Source organism: Sinocyclocheilus rhinocerous, unplaced genomic scaffold, assembly GCF_001515625.1.
Source record: "Sinocyclocheilus rhinocerous isolate Xijiao unplaced genomic scaffold, SAMN03320098_v1.1 scaffold604, whole genome shotgun sequence".
NCBI classification, from domain to species: Eukaryota; Metazoa; Chordata; class Actinopteri; order Cypriniformes; family Cyprinidae; genus Sinocyclocheilus; species Sinocyclocheilus rhinocerous.
Genome location: NW_015658518.1, coordinates 1,293,273 through 1,312,430, shown reverse-complemented (window position 1 = coordinate 1,312,430; position 19,158 = coordinate 1,293,273). Strand labels below are relative to the sequence as shown.

General features: G+C 36.5%; 4 protein-coding genes across 5 annotated transcripts in view; 1 reads left to right on the top strand and 3 right to left on the bottom strand.

Moving 5' to 3' along the window:
* The window catches only part of LOC107722465 (aldose reductase-related protein 2-like), a 6,739-nt gene extending 3,574 nt beyond the window's left edge, over nt 1-3,165 (bottom strand). The window contains exons 1-3 of the mRNA XM_016530820.1: nt 2,588-3,165; nt 1,860-2,033; nt 1,064-1,180 (exon numbers count right to left, since the gene is read on the bottom strand). Coding sequence (XP_016386306.1) covers nt 1,064-1,180; nt 1,860-2,033; nt 2,588-2,677 — 381 coding nt within the window. The 5' untranslated portion in view covers nt 2,678-3,165. The remainder of the gene's footprint in view (nt 1-1,063; nt 1,181-1,859; nt 2,034-2,587) is intronic.
* A 2,351-nt stretch (nt 3,166-5,516) lies between these two features.
* On the bottom strand, nt 5,517-11,586 carry LOC107722456 (tyrosine aminotransferase-like). Its single transcript, XM_016530811.1, has 10 exons — nt 11,522-11,586; nt 10,521-10,782; nt 10,108-10,212; nt 9,856-9,923; nt 9,598-9,756; nt 8,097-8,235; nt 7,958-8,010; nt 6,940-6,960; nt 6,267-6,389; nt 5,517-6,170 (listed from the first exon to the last, which is right to left on the bottom strand). Exons 2-10 carry the CDS (start codon nt 10,762-10,764, stop codon nt 6,030-6,032), a joined length of 1,053 nt encoding a protein of 350 aa, XP_016386297.1. The 5' UTR covers nt 10,765-10,782; nt 11,522-11,586; the 3' UTR covers nt 5,517-6,029.
* A 2,063-nt stretch (nt 11,587-13,649) lies between these two features.
* Nucleotides 13,650-18,748, bottom strand: LOC107722485 (uncharacterized). The gene is made up of 7 exons (XM_016530844.1): nt 18,597-18,748; nt 18,085-18,308; nt 17,453-17,551; nt 17,099-17,200; nt 16,879-16,992; nt 16,333-16,441; nt 13,650-15,484 (listed from the first exon to the last, which is right to left on the bottom strand). The coding sequence occupies exons 1-7, from the start codon at nt 18,742-18,744 to the stop codon at nt 14,421-14,423; spliced, it is 1,860 nt and encodes a 619-aa protein (XP_016386330.1). The 5' UTR covers nt 18,745-18,748; the 3' UTR covers nt 13,650-14,420.
* Nucleotides 18,300-19,158, top strand: part of LOC107722486 (protein C19orf12 homolog) — a 2,508-nt gene continuing 1,649 nt past the window's right edge. Inside the window, exon 1 of one of the 2 annotated variants that reach the window (XM_016530848.1) lies at nt 18,300-18,317. The gene's annotated coding sequence lies outside the window, so the exon portion shown is untranslated. Of the gene's footprint in view, nt 18,318-18,863; nt 19,005-19,158 lie in introns of those variants that run through there. The other variant, XM_016530847.1, reaches the window with a different exon arrangement.

Here is a 19,158-nt window from a genome sequence, read left to right as displayed (position 1 = left end):
AAAAATGTACAGTAGTCAAAGGGATTTCAAATCAATTTATTAAATACAAAACAGAAAACATTCAGTTCAGGTTAATACAGCTACATATAGCCAAAAATGTAAATACACAAAAGTACAAAAAAAGAAAGCAAACAAAGCAATGTAAGACTGTAGGATTTCGTCATGTGAAAGTTGATGTGTGCGAAAGTCTTATCTGTAGTACATAGTACAGATAAGACTTTTGCACACATCAAGCTGTATTAACCTGAACTGAATGTTTTCTGTTTTGTATTTAATAAATTGATTTGAAATCCCTTTGACTACTGTACATTTTTGACAATACAGACATTAGTTATGTGGTGACTGCATCCATTTCAGATGTATAATAACTGTTTTTTCCCAAAGACTTAAGTTATAGTAGCTGGAAAGTATTTAAAGTGAAACTGATGTATTGTTGTAGATTAATAGTGCGGGCTATGTGTGGGCATAGTGAGGGCTTCCTGGGGGCTAAGTGAGGGCTGCCCGTGCAGGGCCAGCGCTAAGGGGCCAACGTTTTGCCAATGAGTAAATTCTCAGGGGCCCTACGCTGGCAGCCCGCTGGGGGCCCTAAGGCTAGCCCTAAGTGGGCCCGTAAAGGGCCAGTGCAGGCTTATTTGCAGGGCTGTGTACAAACATCTGTAAGTCAGTTTTACATACATTCTAAATCATAAACATCTTAAAGACATCTAATAAACGTGTATTTGACACCTGATAGGATGAACAAACACTAAAAAATACGTCTTGCAGATGTAAATGCAGACGTCAAATAGACATCTCCGTGATGTACGTGTGCTATATAAATGTGTGTTATATTATATTATAGCCTATTATATTATTTATGTAATGTTATTATTACAATAATAATTTATATTTATAATCTACTTTTGTAAATAATTAATATATATATATATATATATATATACAAATAAATATAAATATACATTTATAAATAATAAAAAAAATATTCAAATAATTGTATGTATAATTCAAATAATTTTCATTCCAAATAATTATTTATCCTTTTTTTTTCTTCTTGTATTACTACCTTCAGTCCCACTGGAAAGTGCACTAGGTATAGGTCCAGGTAGTCAAGTTGAAGGTCATTCAGAGATGTATTTATGCAAACAGGAATGTCTTCAGGAGCATGATGGGTACTCCACAACTAAAAAGGGGAAGCATCATTATTGCGTGATGTTTTGCTCCTTTAAATGAGCGCACATTGATTTAGGCCTAATTTTAGAGCGCCAACATAACTTGAACTCACTTTACTGACTATGAACATGTCTTGGCGTCTGATGATGCCCTGCTGTAGTATCATGGACTGGATGGCCTTCCCCACCGCTGCTTCAACCCGGTAGCTGTAGGCTATGTCTATATGCCGATATCCAGCAGCGATTGCTGCCTCAACTGCCCTCTGACTCACATCTGGGCAAGTGGACTGTTCACCATGTAGTAAATCATTAAAGCATTACTAAGATTATGACATTATTACACTACTAAAAATGACAAGATCACGGTCCTTGACATGGTCCTGCGTCTTAAAAATGAAGACTTGGAGTCAAAAGATATAGGAAAACAAGAGCAATTAAAATACAATATCCGTATTCATTTAGTATAAATGAGACAGATTCTCTTATTACTTTCAAGTAGATTTTATTTTGTTTTCATTTAAATTTTATAACATGTATTGGGGCTACTATGTGGGACAAGTTAATATACAAGACAATATAAACCTGTTATCAAATAGCCTATTATTAGTGCATGCGTGATGTTTTGCTCCTTTAAATGAGCGCACATTGATTTAGGCCTAATTTTAGAGCGCCAACATAACTTGAACTCACTTTACTGACTATGAACATGTCTTGGCGTCTGATGATGCCCTGCTGTAGTATCATGGACTGGATGGCCTTCCCCACCGCTGCTTCAACCCGGTAGCTGTAGGCTATGTCTATATGCCGATATCCAGCAGCGATTGCTGCCTCAACTGCCCTCTGACTCACATCTGGGCAAGTGGACTGTTCACCATGTAGTAAATCATTAAAGCATTACTAAGATTATGACATTATTACACTACTAAAAATGACAAGATCACGGTCCTTGACATGGTCCTGCGTCTTAAAAATGAAGACTTGGAGTCAAAAGATATAGGAAAACAAGAGCAATTAAAATACAATATCCGTATTCATTTAGTATAAATGAGACAGATTCTCTTATTACTTTCAAGTAGATTTTATTTTGTTTTCATTTAAATTTTATAACATGTATTGGGGCTACTATGTGGGACAAGTTGTCACAATATAAACCTGTTATCAAATAGCCTATTATTAGTGCATCTTATTATTACAATCATTGAAACCAGCATACAAAATCACTGCTAGCATTTGCGCAATGAAACTTCAGACTTTGTCCACATAACTTCCCAATGTGACAACTAGCTCCTATACTTTCCCATATCCCTATTCAAGTAAATCTTATTGTTAAAAAGTGTCCAGAGTTTTCTGAATGTACCATATATATGTAGGCTATGTATGTAAATTAGAATGTGGCTATTGTAGAAATGTAATGCTACCTCTGGCTTGAATGTTCCAAGTCCCAGTAGTGGCATGTATGTGCCATCATTTAGTTCAATCTTCCTAGGCTGTCCAGCGCTCTCCTCCATGTAAGAAAGATTTGTGCAATGTAAAATGAGTAGCAGCTAAGTGGATTGCCTTGTCTTTCCTGTCGTTTCCTATGCCTCTGTATTTCTAGCTCCAATCTTCCTCTTTGCGGTCTAAGCAGACCTGCCTTCTCTTTATCTTTGCAGTTAATCATTGAACTTGACAAGGGCTGTGTCTGTGCGTATGTGTATGTGGGTGCAGATCATTTAACACTATTGTTCCCATATGTATGTTTCCTGAAACTACAGGCTGTTGGCACAGTTGTCAATGTGACCTTTAGAGCTCATGTGACCCTGTGTTACTTCCTCAAGAATTGAGTGTGTGTGCAAATCAGGATATCCTCAAAGCTGATAGAGCTAAATTAAAATGTTAAAAATAAATGTAACTTTTACCTCTGACCTTTAATTACCTTTTAACAAGGTATAGGAAGGTATGAAAAGACCAAAGATATGACTTTGAGGTACCCTCTTTGTATTATGTAATTCATGCATCCAACACTAGAGAGCAGCACAGTGACAGAAAAGCTTTTAAAACTTAAAAAATATATATTTGATACAGCCTTCCAGGTTTTTTCCATTGTAACTAGCCCTTTTTTAATATCTCTCTTGTAAATATATATATTTTCTTAATTGACGTGGTCACCCTCCACAATTAGGATGTTCTTGGTCATCTGAACGACAAATATAAAAATATTTTTAAAAATCCAAAATCTGAAACAATCCCAGTGAAAAGAGGGACTAAAATGCTGCTCATACACGTGAAAACTATCACATATACTCTTAAAAATAAAGGTGCTTAAAAGCTTCTTCACAGCAATGCCATAGTAGAACCATTTTTGGTTCCACAAAGAACCATTCAGTCAAAGGATCTTAATAATATAATCTAATAAGAACCTTCTTTCGCCACTTTCGTGAAACCGAAAGGTTCTTCAGATGTTAAAGGTTCTTTATGGAACCCTTTAGAAAAAAAAGTTCTTCTATGGCATCGTAAAGCACCTTTATTTTTCAGAGTGTAGTTCTAATTAAACTATAGTATCTAGTAACGCTTGTGTTGGTAACAGAGTTAGAAAAGTAGTCATAAAATAATAAATGACATACCCTGAGATGGCACAATACAATTTCTTGTCATTTTAAGGTGTCTTCGTTTTCATGGATATTTAAAAAATGTTGATTAAGCTTATTTTATTTCCTATGCCTCTGTATTTCTAGCTCCAATCTTCCTCTTTGCGGTCTAAGCAGACCTGCCTTCTCTTTATCTTTGCAGTTAATCATTGAACTTGACAAGGGCTGTGTCTGTGCGTATGTGTATGTGGGTGCAGATCATTTAACACTATTGTTCCCATATGTATGTTTCCTGAAACTACAGGCTGTTGGCACAGTTGTCAATGTGACCTTTAGAGCTCATGTGACCCTGTGTTACTTCCTCAAGAATTGAGTGTGTGTGCAAATCAGGATATCCTCAAAGCTGATAGAGCTAAATTAAAATGTTAAAAATAAATGTAACTTTTACCTCTGACCTTTAATTACCTTTTAACAAGGTATAGGAAGGTATGAAAAGACCAAAGATATGACTTTGAGGTACCCTCTTTGTATTATGTAATTCATGCATCCAACACTAGAGAGCAGCACAGTGACAGAAAAGCTTTTAAAACTTAAAAAATATATATTTGATACAGCCTTCCAGGTTTTTTCCATTGTAACTAGCCCTTTTTTAATATCTCTCTTGTAAATATATATATTTTCTTAATTGACGTGGTCACCCTCCACAATTAGGATGTTCTTGGTCATCTGAACGACAAATATAAAAATATTTTTAAAAATCCAAAATCTGAAACAATCCCAGTGAAAAGAGGGACTAAAATGCTGCTCATACACGTGAAAACTATCACATATACTCTTAAAAATAAAGGTGCTTAAAAGCTTCTTCACAGCAATGCCATAGTAGAACCATTTTTGGTTCCACAAAGAACCATTCAGTCAAAGGATCTTAATAATATAATCTAATAAGAACCTTCTTTCGCCACTTTCGTGAAACCGAAAGGTTCTTCAGATGTTAAAGGTTCTTTATGGAACCCTTTAGAAAAAAAAGTTATTCTATGGCATCGTAAAGCACCTTTATTTTTCAGAGTGTAGTTCTAAATTAAACTATAGTATCTAGTAACGCTTGTGTTGGTAACAGAGTTAGAAAAGTAGTCATAAAATAATAAATGACATACCCTGAGATGGCACAATACAATTTCTTGTCATTTTAAGGTGTCTTCGTTTTCATGGATATTTTAAAAATGTTGATTAAGCTTATTTTATTTTTTAATTTTTCCAAGTGGAAAAGCACAGATTTCGTGTAATGACCCATGGAACAGTTTTAACCAATAGGATCAGAGAAAACCATTTCACCCAGTGTTTATTATAAATGATTAATCCTTCGCAATCTTTATCAAAATAACTTCCCCCGACTCTTGCAAGTTGCAACGACATCTCTGATGATGTGTTTACCTGCGTGAGGGCAGGAAAATATTTAACGATCATCCAATCAATAACCGAATAGACAAAATCAAGTCCAGACCTACACTTTTTTTCTTTGCCAATCATGCAGTTTTGTCAGTTATTCAGTTTTTTTCTTGCTACTGTATCTGATTTTTACATCTTGAGAAAGTAAGAGTAACATTGGTAAAAGGAAGTCCTTTTTTTCGGGAGGTGAAATCCACCTGTACTTCCCTCCTCCCCCTTCTATGGAATTATTTCTAATAATAATAATACACATTGGTCCTTAAAGAAATACTGAGATACAATTTTATTTAAATAGTTTTTGAGGTATAACAATTGAAAACAAAATTCTAAAAAAAAAACATTAGATGTCATATACGTGCCATATATGTCATTTTGACTCTCAAAGTGGTTGGGCATGCAAATTAAACAGATGCACTACAAAATATTCCATTCCTAAAACGTCACATATTGGATAAATACTTCACATCATGCAGGATACACATGAAATGGCTTTATGGTTTGGTCACAAGGCTTCCCAAACTTGCCACAATGTCTGTTACAGTGTAAGGAAAAAAAAAAAGACTACAATATTTTACAATAATGAATATATATATTCATTTAATAACCCTCAAACTACCCTCCCACCCCTTCCCTATATAATACTAGCCATAATACATATAAAAAATATAAATATGATGTTTGCATAGAACTGTGGGTTTCCTGAAAGGGAAAGCACATCACATGTAATGCACATAACTGTGTCCTCTCTTATAACACTTTGATTCATTCTTCAGCTTTATACACCACTTTGCTTTGCTCTTTGACCTTTCCTTTCCTCCTTTGACCTTTCGCTCTCTGTCTGTTTCTTTCACTGGTCCAATTCGTGGCTGTCTTGGCTCCGAGGTCGATAGTGACGTGCACAGAATTCTCTGATCCGAATGCATGCCTCAATCATCATCTCCTCTGGGACGGTTACCACAATTCGGAAGAAGTTTGGATATTCAAATGCCTACAGAAAGGAACAACAAAGGTATCAGAATGGATGCAAGCAAACTTTGTGACAAATAATAGGTATAAGGTAAGATAAGGGAGATGAATAATTCACCGTAGCGGGCAAACAGAACACAGACTGCTCAGTGACCAGCCGTTCAGTGAACTCCACATCATTCTGGAAATCTGGGAAGTGTTCCATCTCGATCCCTACCTGAGGGTGAGCCAGCATTAAATACATTTACCCTCTGCTAACTTGCAACTTTGCACTTTTTGCAAACATGCTCATTCCGAATATGGACATCCTGATGAGCAAATGTGCCAAGTGTGATTAAATGTATATCAGGCCATTTAAAGAGACAGTTCACCCAAAAATGAACATTCTGACATTATTTACGCACACTCATGACATTTCAAAAAGCACCATTTAAGTATAAATAAAAATGCAGAAAAATAAATAATTTTGATTCTGATCTTTAATTTGAATCCAGTCTGAATGATTTGTTAATGAATCAAACAGGTGCTGAGTCAATCTAGTCACAAAGTTTAAAGTCAGCATGAAATGAAAATTCATCCTATTTATTTTCTAATTGCATATCATTGACCTTATTGTGAATTATTTATCCATGCACACGTTTCATTCTTTTCTTTTTTTATTTGTTTTGACTTCATTCTTTTTAATAAAAAAGAAACATTCCGGTGATGTCCCTTACGAAAAAGAAGTTTATTCAAGTGTGCTATTAGTATACTTCTTTTAAACAAAAAAATAGGAAAGTATACTTTTAGTGAAAATCACAGCCCGGGAATACCTGCAGAACAACAGATACACTCAACCCACTCATTACAACACTGTAAATAGCAATATTTTTCTTTAAACATATTTATAATATGACATAATATAATAATCTATATAAAATGCAAGAGGGATGATATTCTTTTAAAGGTTTGGAGTGTAAGTTTTTGAAAAATGTTTTTCAGAGAAACTTGTTTATCAAGGCTACATTTATCAATACTGTCCCAGATGGAGCTCAAAAACCCATCCAGCCAATCAACATTCTACCTGCAATGAAACGAGGGGGCCGCTCCTCTCCCTACCTTCTCTATCGCCTCAAAATACGTCAAGCTTCACGCATGTGCTAACCACAAACACGTGTGATGAAAAGTGCAAAGTCATTGAGGTGCGCTCAAAACGCTCACTGTCGGCTTACAACCCCAACTGATTTATTGGGTTACAAACACCTCAGACCGCCAACCGTATTAAGTTGAAAAAACACTATTTTCCATATAACAAAATAAGTTCTCTCTTGGCAACTACTTTCCAGAGTTGTGGACCCATTGCCCCCTGCTCTTCAGTGTCCTTCATGACCTAAAACCCAGAATGCTTTCCAACATCCATTCACCACACACAACTCTAATCCCTCCAGTGCTGATGTGGGGGTTGGGGGTTGGGGGGGGTGCAATTATGGGTTCCTCAAAGAAACTTTTAGTGACCAGTTCTTAAAAGAACCATTTTTTATGTGTGAAGAACATCTGATGAACCTTATCTTCACTATGTGCAATGGAAATATTCGGTGGATGTTAAAGGTTCTTCATGGAACCATAGGTGCCAATAAAAAACCTCTAATTTTAGGAGTGTTCTAAAAGGTCGAAAAGTGTCTTGCAAGTAAGCCAGACTCAGTTAAGTCATTTAACATAGGTCATTGGTGAGCGTAGAGTGTGAACTCCATGAAAGACCACTGTGAGCTTGGAAAATAAACAGTTCTTAGATAGTAAATGCAAGTGTTCCTGTATTCAGTGTGAGCTCACCATGTCTCCGTAGATCTCATCAGCAAGGATAGGGATACAGTTTCTTGATGCCACTAGATCACATAGAATATTATCAGATTAATATCCTGGAAGTTCTGTGGATAAACATTCCTGATATATTATTTGTGTAAACATTCACCGGAAAGAATCTTATGCTGGTGTTCTCTGGAGAACACAGAGCCGCACGGATTGGATGGGTTGTTGACAATCAGACAGGCTGTTTTGTCATCGATCAGACTCTCCAGGTGCTGAAGATCAATCTCCCAGGACTTCTCCGGCTAAAGGAACAAAATATAACATAATATATATTTCAAAAAAACTAATCTTAGGCATGATACAGTCAAGAGGTATTGTAGAAACTTACTGCAGAACTGGAAAAAGGGATTATATAAGTGCTTAGGAAGATTAAAACTATATTAAATTCAATTAAAAGACATCCTTATATTGTCTGCAAATAAAATTATTCCTATATTAGTTGTGTTAGGATCTATAACACTTATCTTTATACTGTACTAAAACCTGAGCTGTATTTTTCTGTTATTTGCATGTGCGTGTTTATGGTTCTTTCTATTTATCAACCCCAGATGTGGACCATACATTGTAAGAATGATGCAGCAATTTTCCCTATCCACTCCACAAACCATCCACTAGTCTTTTATGACCCCAAACCCGCCCCATCCCCCTCTCATCTATCTCACTTTCCATATTTTTCCTTATTGTAAACAGAAAGTATTTTGTTTTCTGACTCCATGCTAAGCTGAGGTAATGGACTTTGTCTTTTTGATTTACACACTCATGCTATCAGTGTGATTTATTTACTCACCAGCAGATTGTAGTGCTTGACTTGGATGCCCATAGACACTGCCAGCGTCTTATAGAGGGAGAATCCAGGACGTGGAACTAAGATATTGTCCCCTGGGTTACACAACACGTTGATGGCCAACTCTATAGCCTGGCTACAGCCACTGGTCAAGATCACATCCTACAGATTTAAGAAGAAAAAAAAAAGTACTCTTCATCAACTTACAAAAGCATACCCATCCACTAGTCTTTTATGCCCCCAAACCCGCCCCATCCCACCCCCTCTCATCTCACTTTCCATATTTTTCCTTATTGTAAACAGAAAGTATTTTGTTTTCTGACTCCATGCTAAGCTGAGGTAATGGACTTTTGTCTTTTTGATTTACACACTCATGCTATCAGTGTGATTTATTTACTCACCAGCAGATTGTAGTGCTTGACTTGGATGCCCATAGACACTGCCAGCGTCTTATAGAGGGAGAATCCAGGACGTGGAACTAAGATATTGTCCCCTGGGTTACACAACACGTTGATGGCCAACTCTATAGCCTGGCTACAGCCACTGGTCAAGATCACATCCTACAGATTTAAGAAGAAAAAAAAAAGTACTCTTCATCAACTTACAAAAGCATATGAAAAATGACAAATGATGGATGTGACGCACTTTGTCTTCCAGTGGAGCTTCTGGACAGCTGTAGAAGTTTGCAACAGCTTCTCTGCTCTTTTGGTAACCTGTCTATGTTATTTAAAATACAGATTATTTTCATGAAAGCTGAGGTAATGGACTTTTGTCTTTTTGATTTACACACTCATGCTATCAGTGTGATTTATTTACTCACCAGCAGATTGTAGTGCTTGACTTGGATGCCCATAGACACTGCCAGCGTCTTATAGAGGGAGAATCCAGGACGTGGAACTAAGATATTGTCCCCTGGGTTACACAACACGTTGATGGCCAACTCTATAGCCTGGCTACAGCCACTGGTCAAGATCACATCCTACAGATTTAAGAAGAAAAAAAAAAGTACTCTTCATCAACTTATAAAAGCATATGAAAAATGACAAATGACAAATGACAAATGATGGATGTGACGCACTTTGTCTTCCAGTGGAGCTTCTGGACAGCTGTAGAAGTTTGCAACAGCTTCTCTGCTCTTTTGGTAACCTGTCAATGTTATTTAAAATACAGATTATTTTCATGAGGAGAAAATCACAAATTTTTTTTTTATCAGAATGCAAATGCAAGGTGGGACTATTTAATCGTTGTATACCAAATGAGGCAATTAATTTCTCTTAAAATGTCAGCATTCATTTTTTAATCAAGCTGAAAATGAATGCCTAAGACTTACCAACTGAGGGAGCATAGCCATTGTATTTGTGTGAGTCTATGGCCTCCTTCACTGCCTGTAAAACAGTGTCATCTGTTGGCATGTTCCCAAACACAGTTGGGTCACCTGGTGGAAAATCAAGTCCAAAACAAACATTTACATTTAATCGCTCAGCGAAAAGAATATTGCAAATAATAGCCTACATACGATGATTGAGAAAAGGATAAAATAAAAAGAAATAAGCCGGTAAATTTTAGCTATATAGCCTAGCTATGATACACTAACATTTTTTCCATTTGTTTAAAAGTTTTAAATGTTTAATTAATAGATTAAAGCCCATCAGCTGATATAGAACTAATTTACAAATATTGGATCATAACATTTTGTGTTTTAGTTTTTTGTATATAAAGTAGGTTATTTGATGCATAACTCACCAATGGATAGAGCAATCATGGGTTTCTCGGGGTTGGGAGTGAGTTTCATCCCGTCCACTATGGCTCGGATGGGGTTGAGTGTTTTTTTGGACATCTCTGAGGGTCTGACGTTCCATCTCTGCCTGAGGCTCTTCAGTTTGGCCGGGTTCACACTCACTTGAGTCCGCACACTCACATGATGGACACTGTTCCCGTACATGAAGTTCCCGTTGATGCCATTGTTCTGAGCTCCGTTCAGTTCCATTTCTTGGTCTATGCACTTCTGAAAGAGATGTCTAGAGAATGAAAAAGATGACATTGATAGAGTAAAATATGTTGACTGATATTTACGCAGCGGCATAACTATTTTTTTATGTTAATGGTCTTTGTTTTAGACCGACATGAAAAACAAAGGGTTGGATTTTTAAAAGTTAATTAAACTGCAGTAGCCTAGACTAATATAGACTCGCGCGAACAAACGACCCGAGGCGGAAACCATAGCAACAGTATTTGTGCTTTCCATTAGGATCAGTAACTTATATGACAGTAACCTGCATTTGAAAATGTAGCCTACTGCAATAACTTTATAAGCTATAGATTTACACCCCGCAAATATATTAAAAAAAGCTTTTAGAGTTTTTAAGAAAAGTCTTTAAGAAAGTTGTCCGTTATCTAACAGAAATTTAGCCTACTTGCATAAGACAAACACCGCAATGCAAATAAATTACATTACATACGAAAAACACTAGTCTAAATAATCAGATTAATAAAGATCTGTAGAATTTTAATATTGTCTAACATTCGTCAAATTAGACAAGATATCTAATATTCTAAAATATCAAAAAGTAGCACAAAAAGTAATGTGGAAATGTATTTTTCTATTGTTTAAAAATATGCAAAACATATTAAAGATATTAAACGCTAAAGATATTTATTTTAGACACTAAATGAATGAAAACACGAATGCATATGCTAGTTTAGGCTATAAGCAATATGTAGAACTTACAATGTAACATAAATACCTTATTATGTTTCTTATTATAACAAATCACGCTCCAGTGGCTGTTGGATGAGATAAATAGGTAAATATGTGCATATAATGATTAAGTCGGTTCATAGACCGGCTTTATACAGAATCCCCCAAATGGGTGTTGAACCCTGCCCATATTTCCATTGGTGGAGACTGGGGGCAGTCCAAAACTCCCCCGTTACCTCATAAATCTAAAATTCTATAGTTTTAGGGTTGAACCTCATCCTCCTCCTCAAACACTCCTGCCCTCACAAAACATGAGTTATGCACATGCCGCTCAGCTGTTTTTAGAGACACTTTCCTTCTTTCAAAACTATTGCTGTCTCATTCTCTCGCTTCAGTCTATTTTTATTATTATTATTTTATTAGTTGCACCTGTTTACAGCGCACATTTATAATGAGAGAAGCCGTTTAGGTTTAACACTGTATTTCAGTATTCTCCACATCTGTAATGAGAATGAAAGAGGCTGGTCTCCACATCTGTCCTACATAAGTTAAGCTCACGTTTTTGCGTCGGCTGGAGTTGTTTTATTGGTGCTAACACTGCAACTATTGGCCATTCTGCTATTATGCAAGTAAAATGATTAAGTCTGTGAAAAGCCTTTTTCCAACTATACAAAATATGGAAAATCAAAGGCTTGGGGTCTCTCACAATCATAAAAATGTTCAAATCAAAAGTTGTTCATGCATTGTTTTCTACTAAAGGCCAAGGGACATCAAGTTCAAAGATCTTTTCATAAGCTCGATAAATCAAACCAAGTCATTAAAAAATCAGTTGATTTGCAGGCCCAATTCAGTGTAACTGCAAAAAAGAGTGACAAGCACATTTTCCATTCTTGTTTCACAGTAAGAAAAGACAACTACAGGAGGTAAATGATGACAAAATAATGACAATTTTCATTTTGGGTGAACTATTGCTTTAATAAAAGTCATATGGCTTAAAAATAAATTAGAAAAAGATGCTGTCACTTGGATCATATATGTAACTCTTTCAAGCTCAAACAATCATCATTATCCAAAACACCTACAGACATTAGATGCCATTTTTTTCTACCTGACAGCACGTATATGAATGAGTGCACTATATGTGATGCAATAATGACAAAGTAGTTTGCAATAACATCAAGTCAAATTTACACTCAAGTCAGGAGTTTTACAGAGCAATAACCTTGAACTTTAAACCCACAACTCTCTTTCATGTTTTTTGTACTTGTTGGCATAACCACCTATTTAAGAAACCAGCATGTACACACGTAACACTGAATTAGTGAGGCTAAGACTAACCTTAAAACACTTCAGACCCGCTATTTAGTAGAGTCAACACAACCTTGTAGGCAAAAAACTAAGTAAAAAAAACTCACGTCATAATCCAAAATGTCTGTCCTTACATAACCCTTCTAGGTCAATCACAGAAAGCATGTCAACATGTATCCACTAAAGCACGCCATACAGAGACCCAGCGATAACCCTGACCCACCATACACGTCACTAAAGCAACAGCAAACAGTGTTCCACATTGGAAACCATGTCGTTTTAGAGTTATATACTCACACTTCATAGGACATTCAGGGCAACAGGAGTCTAAAATGACAGATTACCAATAACATACTGGACACAAATATTTTGGCATTGACCTTCAAGAGCTTTAAGGCAAGCATTTTGACCTTTATGAGGTAAACGATGAGGTAAAAAAGCTGCATAGTTTCCCAACCCTAATGCGAGTTCATTCAAACATCCGAAGTAAATGGTCAAACTCAATGTTTGAGTACCTATGCATCTAAAAATATGTTGCAGACCATGTTCGCTGGCACCTTTTTAATGTCTTTTGATTTAGTCTCCGTTAGGCTTGTAATCAGGGTCATGAATCTTCTGAGTATAAATCCGAATACAGTGTATTTACATCAAATAACATGTATTGATAATCTTCAGGCTCTTGTTCTCTTAAAATACCTAAAATATGCTTAGTCTGTTGAAGCCACTTGGACTTCATGAGGAAGCTTTGACTCTCTAAGGACAGTTTCAGATTGTGTTCATTGGTTCAGCTTGGTTTGGTGAAGACAATGGTGGCTAAAATCTGTCCTGCACTGAAGTTGTTTTGAGGCACACACTTGAGGTTGAAGCCACTTGGACTTCATGAGGAAGCTTTGACTCTCTAAGGACAGTTTCAGATTGTGTTCATTGGTTCAGCTTGGTTTGGTGAAGACAATGGTGGCTAAAATCTGTCCTGCACTGAAGTTGTTTTGAGGCTGTGGATTGAGATGAGGAGAACTGTTGGTGGAGCAACTGGTTTCTTTGAGGACACTGGTGAAAGACTAAGCATTTTAACTACCGTGAGGTAAATGATGAGGTAAAATAAGGTGAAAAGCTGCAATTTTCTTCTTCTAAATTGTCACAGGCTCTGTATGAATCCATGGCTCTTGCACATTCTTCCTTGGTCAATCTGTGAAGGCATAGTTGAGGTTGAAGCCACTTGGACTGCATGAGGAAGCTTTGACTCTCTAAGGACAGTTTCAGATTGTGTTCTTTGGTTCGGTGAAGACAACGGTAGCTAAAATCTCTCCTGTGTTGATTCTTTAAGTGCCAAGTTACTTTGAGACCGTGGACTGAAATTGTGAGGAGAACTGTTGGTGGACTGAAGATTAAGGAGTAACTGGTTTCTTTGAGGACACTGGTGAAAGACTGACCTGCTGACCATCAAGAGCTTTAAGCAATTTGATCTCCATAAGGGAAAATATAGTAAAAAAGCTGCATATTTTCCCAACCCTAATGCGAGTTTATTCAAACATCCAAAGCAAAATGCTAAAATCGGTGTTTGAGTAGCTATGCATCTGAAAAACATGATGAAGACTACATTCACTGGGACTTTCTTTGTGATGTCCTCTGTTTTAGTCTTAGTCAGGCTTGTAATCAGGGTCATCAGAGTCTGTTGAATCGGAGTCTTCGGAGTATGAATCAGAATACAATGCATTTACATCAAATAACATGTATTGATCATCTTTAGGCTCTTGTTCTCCTTCTAAAATTTCACGGGCTCTGTATGAATCCATGGCTCTTGCACATTCTTCCTTGCTTAGTCTATTAAGGCACACTTGAGGTTGAAGCCACTTGGACTGCATTAGGAAGCTTTGACTCTCTAAGGACAGTGTCAGATTGTGTTCATCAGTTCTGCTTGGTTCGGTGAAGACAACGGTAGCTAAAATCTGTCCTGCATTGATTGCGAGTTGCTTTGAGGCTGTGGACTGAGATGATGAGGAGGACTGTTGGAGAACTGAAGGTGAAGGAGCAACTGGATTCTTTGAGGACACTGGTGAAAGACTGACCTGCTGGATGTAGGACTGTGAAATGTTCGTAGAGGATGAATCTGGGTTAGAGGACAATGAGTGCTGGTTTGGAGATGCTTGAGGTTGTGGTGTGTACGGGAGAAGAGGTGGTGTGCTCTGGGTTGATGTGGGAGTGCATTCTGCTTGTACGACTCCTCCATCAAGCTCTTCAGAACATTCCTGAAGGATGCTCCTCATTTTTTTGCCATGTCTGGAGCAGATCTGCTCTGGAAAATCAGTCTGACTTTCCTTCTGTTCTGGCTCAGATTGAGTTTTCTTCTGTCTGTGCCTCCCAACCAGGTCCTTCTCCACCAGAAGAGACTGGCTGAAGTCAATCTGATCTATTTCAGAATCTGACAACTGCGTAGACGTAACAATTACTCCATCATCACAAATCTTCTCCTGAGGTGAAATAGTTTCTGTGTTTCTATTCTGCCACAAGCCCTGAGAACTAAACAGCTCTTTTGTGCTGGTTTGTGAGAGTCGATTCTCCTTTGTGCTGTTCTGAGATGACCTCAAAAATACACGGAGAGTACCATTGGATGGTTTAACAACTTCAGCGTCCCTTTGTACCTCACAAGTGTTTGAAAGTGATGGTGAGAGACTTTCGTCAAGGCTCTGATTTGTTGTTACAGCTGTCAAATAGAGAAAATGAAGATGAAAATAAAGAATGGCTATGTTTACATGTACAACCTTTGTTTCAATCGAACTGAATTCATTCTGATTAATGAATCTGAATGTAGTGCTTACATGAACGCTAAATATAGTGATCGAGTTGATGTGTGCATTTATATGTCACAAGCTTCAAATCAGAATTGATTTTTTGTTCAGTTTCCTGATGTTTGCACATAATAATGATTCTCCTACACTGTTTCTGTATTTGTTTTAAAGGGGTCATATGATGCGATTTCATTTTTTCCTTTCTCTTTAGAGTGTTACAAGCTCTTGGTGCATAAAGAAGATCTGTAAAGTTGCAAAGACTAAAGTCTCAAATCCAAAGAGATATTCTTTATAAAAGTTAAGAGTTCACGCTTGAGGTATTCGGCTAATCACAACGCACTGGATAGCTGGCTAATCAGAGCACACCTCGCTTTTCAGACCGATTAGTTTTGTAAAAATCGACGCGTTTCAAAAAGGCGGGGCATAGAGGAGAAACAATAATGTACAGTATGTGGAAAATAATGTGTTTTTTTAACTTTAAACCGCATAAACACATTTCATTACACCAAATACACAAAATAATGTTCTTTTTAGCAGCATCATATGACCCCTTTAAAAAGAAGAATTAATAGTTGTCCATTTCTGGATAAATATTGCATAAAACCACCATACTATGCTGCTTATGTTTATCACGCTGTAAAAAACTGCCGATTGTGCCTTCAATCCGATTACTAATGGATTATTTGTGTGCATGTAAACGAAGCCAATGTCTGTAATTTCAAAGCTGTTATGGCAAATTCAGAGACAAAATCATGTTTCTTACCGCAATGCAGGAGTCTCTTCAGAACTGTGGCTAGAGATGCACTATCCCTTGAAAGTAATTTTTTTAGGATCTTCTCTCCTCTCCCATATGAATGGGACTGCTTCAGTACCTGCACACAGATGAGGATAGAACAGAATAACATATCAATACTAGTGTGAATATATATGAAAATGTGTTTAAAGAAAGGCAATAAACAGTTTATTGTGCTGATACAATTATTATTATTTTTTTTGTTTCCATAGTTTACAGTGAATTTTTGACGACCTTATTTTTGATCAAACTTAATGTAAAACATTTTAAGGCCCTGTGGGGACTCTGACTAGATATTTAGCCAATATATTTATGTGTATTTAGTTGTTGGAATTTTTTCAGCTGTTTTATCGTCTGTCAGAAAAAAACTGTTGTGCTATTCATTTTAGTATTTTTTTAAACAGTCTTTTTGTTTAGAAAAATAAAAGCACAAAAAAAATAGTAATGCCTTTTTTAAAAAGCACAACTAAACAGAAAATGCAGCTACTTTAGACACAAAAGCACATAAACACTTACCTGTTCAATACACGTTGGTTGTGGCAGGACTTTATCTAGCTCTCCCAAATAGTGTACAAGTCTCTCCTCCAGTTTCTGTGCATAGCGTTCACCATATTGCTCCTCCATTAAATCCTACAAAGTTAAATAGTCACATTTGATTTGAGGATCTGGAACTGATGCAAATTAGTGCTGATATAAGTAATGTACCATGCAAAGTTTTTTTTTTTTTTTCACTAACCCGAATGTAAGTCTCACGCATATCCCTGTCTCTGGCCAGAACATGAGCAAAGGCCTTGAAATCTTCCTGGTTTTTCTGCATGAGATCCATGTTCCTGCGGCTCTATATAGAAGCATGATTTAAACGAAAGGAAAGAAAGGGAAAGTGTTAAAAAGCTCAGCAGTCCTAAAATATATTTTCTATTTTAAAGCATTATTTGTGTCAATGCAGACAATACAATACAGTAATGACACATAGTCAGATATTAACTTAATACACTTCAACAAGAACCCATGCATCATATAGTACATTTAAAAATTACTTTGGCTTTTCATGTATTTACGGTGGCCCCTGGTGGAAGGAGATCATACTTACACATTTGTGATACTCCGGAAGGCTTTTAGGGAAAAAGTTTTCAATCTTGTCAGAGATTTTAGCAGTGCTCTGGTCATTCCACAACATCCACATGATAACCTAAAAAATAAAAAAGTTCATGAATCGTAAAGTAGTCATGTAATGCCAAACAAATTCACACTCGCACAATTAAACTTGTGTATTCTATCAAATTAAGGAAGGAACTTTGCTTCATTTAATTTAACAATGCAATCAGATAGAGTACATTGCCTTTGGGAGACATTAAGATTATTTTAATTATTTTATTTTGCTATTAAGATTATTTTAATTATTTTATTTTGCTTACTTCGCCATTCTTGTTGGGATTTCCTATTTTGTAAAATCTCATAAATAAGAATAACAAATTTCTGAAGGACTAAGATTTTATTTTTCTTACTGATTGAGGTGTCTTTTGTTTATCTGTTTGTATTTTTTCTTTCCTTTCCATGTTCTTTAATAGAGCGGTGATTATTATGATTATTGTTATATTATTATTTTTTATATTATTATATATAATTACAATAATGAAAAACCCATGGAAATCTCTATCCAAAACTGCAAGCTATTTCTAGTGGGTTGACCAATGTATTTTATCAAAGAAAACAATGCCTCACCAGAGTCTGCAGACCAAACATGATCTTCATGTGTTTGATGGGGGTCACTAGTCTTGGCACAAGTGTGTACGTAACATCCACAAACTCAGTGACTCTCTCAAAGTGCTTGATGTCTCTGGCTTGCACGATCCTCCAGACCTCTGCTGCCACCACACGGATTCTGCACGGCTCTTCAAGGGTCAGATGATGCCAGTCACCTTCTAGCCATAATGGGGGTCCTAGAGCTGAAAAAGGTTAAAGTTGATTCCCATGCATTCGTTTCAAAATAGTTTATGTTAGATCTATTATTGACTTGCACCAACTGTGCAGTTGATTTATGACAATAAAGTAACAAGTAACATAGTAACTGTGTAATAACATGCAAAGGCATGATTGATTTAATAGATTATACTGTTTTTAATTGAAAGCAAGGCAAGATATGCAAGAAATACTTATGTAAAAATCATAATTTGATGGAAAGTGTCAAGTTGTAACAGGTTTGTTTGGGTTATTTAAAACACTGCAAGAAACACCTTCTAAGACCTCCATCATCCGTTTAGTCCATGCATATTCAATGATCCATAATGGTAAAGCAGGAATAAGGTGAGCACATGCTTTTTCCAACCACAAGTTTTCACTCATTCCAGCCAAAGCAGCAGTTTCAGTCTTTAACACTGTCATGATGTCCAGGCATCAGCGGCTTTCAGTGCAGAGCATCTGATAAGAGCTACTGCACGCAGGAAACATCCAATCATTGGCTCTGCTGAGATGATGATGAGCTCCATTTAAAAGTCAAATTTTGTTAGGCATGTCCGGACACGTTTAGGAAGTAAATGACGGAACGGTTTACTTTCACTTAGACATCAACATCAAAGTTAGATATATCACGGAATAATTCAATCTCGTTCGGTATATCATCGACCGCACAAACTACTCATAAGGTCAGTGCAAATATTCTTTGTGTGAAAACAGAAATTGTTGACGGTGAGGTTTTAAAAAAAGCACAGCTGAAGGAGCTTTTCAAAATAAGAGAACACTTCCGCATCACATAAAATAACCTAAACTAGTAGGATTTAGCTAAATATGAAAATTTAT

Bases quoted from the DNA above. Each gene is read 5' to 3' on its own strand.
- LOC107722485 (XM_016530844.1), bottom strand. From the start codon at position 18,744: ATGACAGTGTTAAAGACTGAAACTGCTGCTTTGGCTGGAATGAGTGAA. The intron at 17,552-18,084 runs GTGAGGCATTGT...TTTATTTTTTAG, and splicing joins TGTTTGGTCTGCAGACTCTG to GTTATCATGTGGATGTTGTG. The intron at 16,993-17,098 runs GTTAGTGAAAAA...TTAACTTTGTAG, and splicing joins TGCGTGAGACTTACATTCGG to GATTTAATGGAGGAGCAATA.
- LOC107722456 (XM_016530811.1), bottom strand. From the start codon at position 10,764: ATGGAACTGAACGGAGCTCAGAACAATGGCATCAACGGGAACTTCATG. The intron at 9,924-10,107 runs GTAAGTCTTAGG...TAACATTGACAG, and splicing joins TGGCTATGCTCCCTCAGTTG to GTTACCAAAAGAGCAGAGAA. The intron at 6,171-6,266 runs GTGAATTATTCA...TCCTTTCTGTAG, and splicing joins TGTTCTGTTTGCCCGCTACG to GCATTTGAATATCCAAACTT.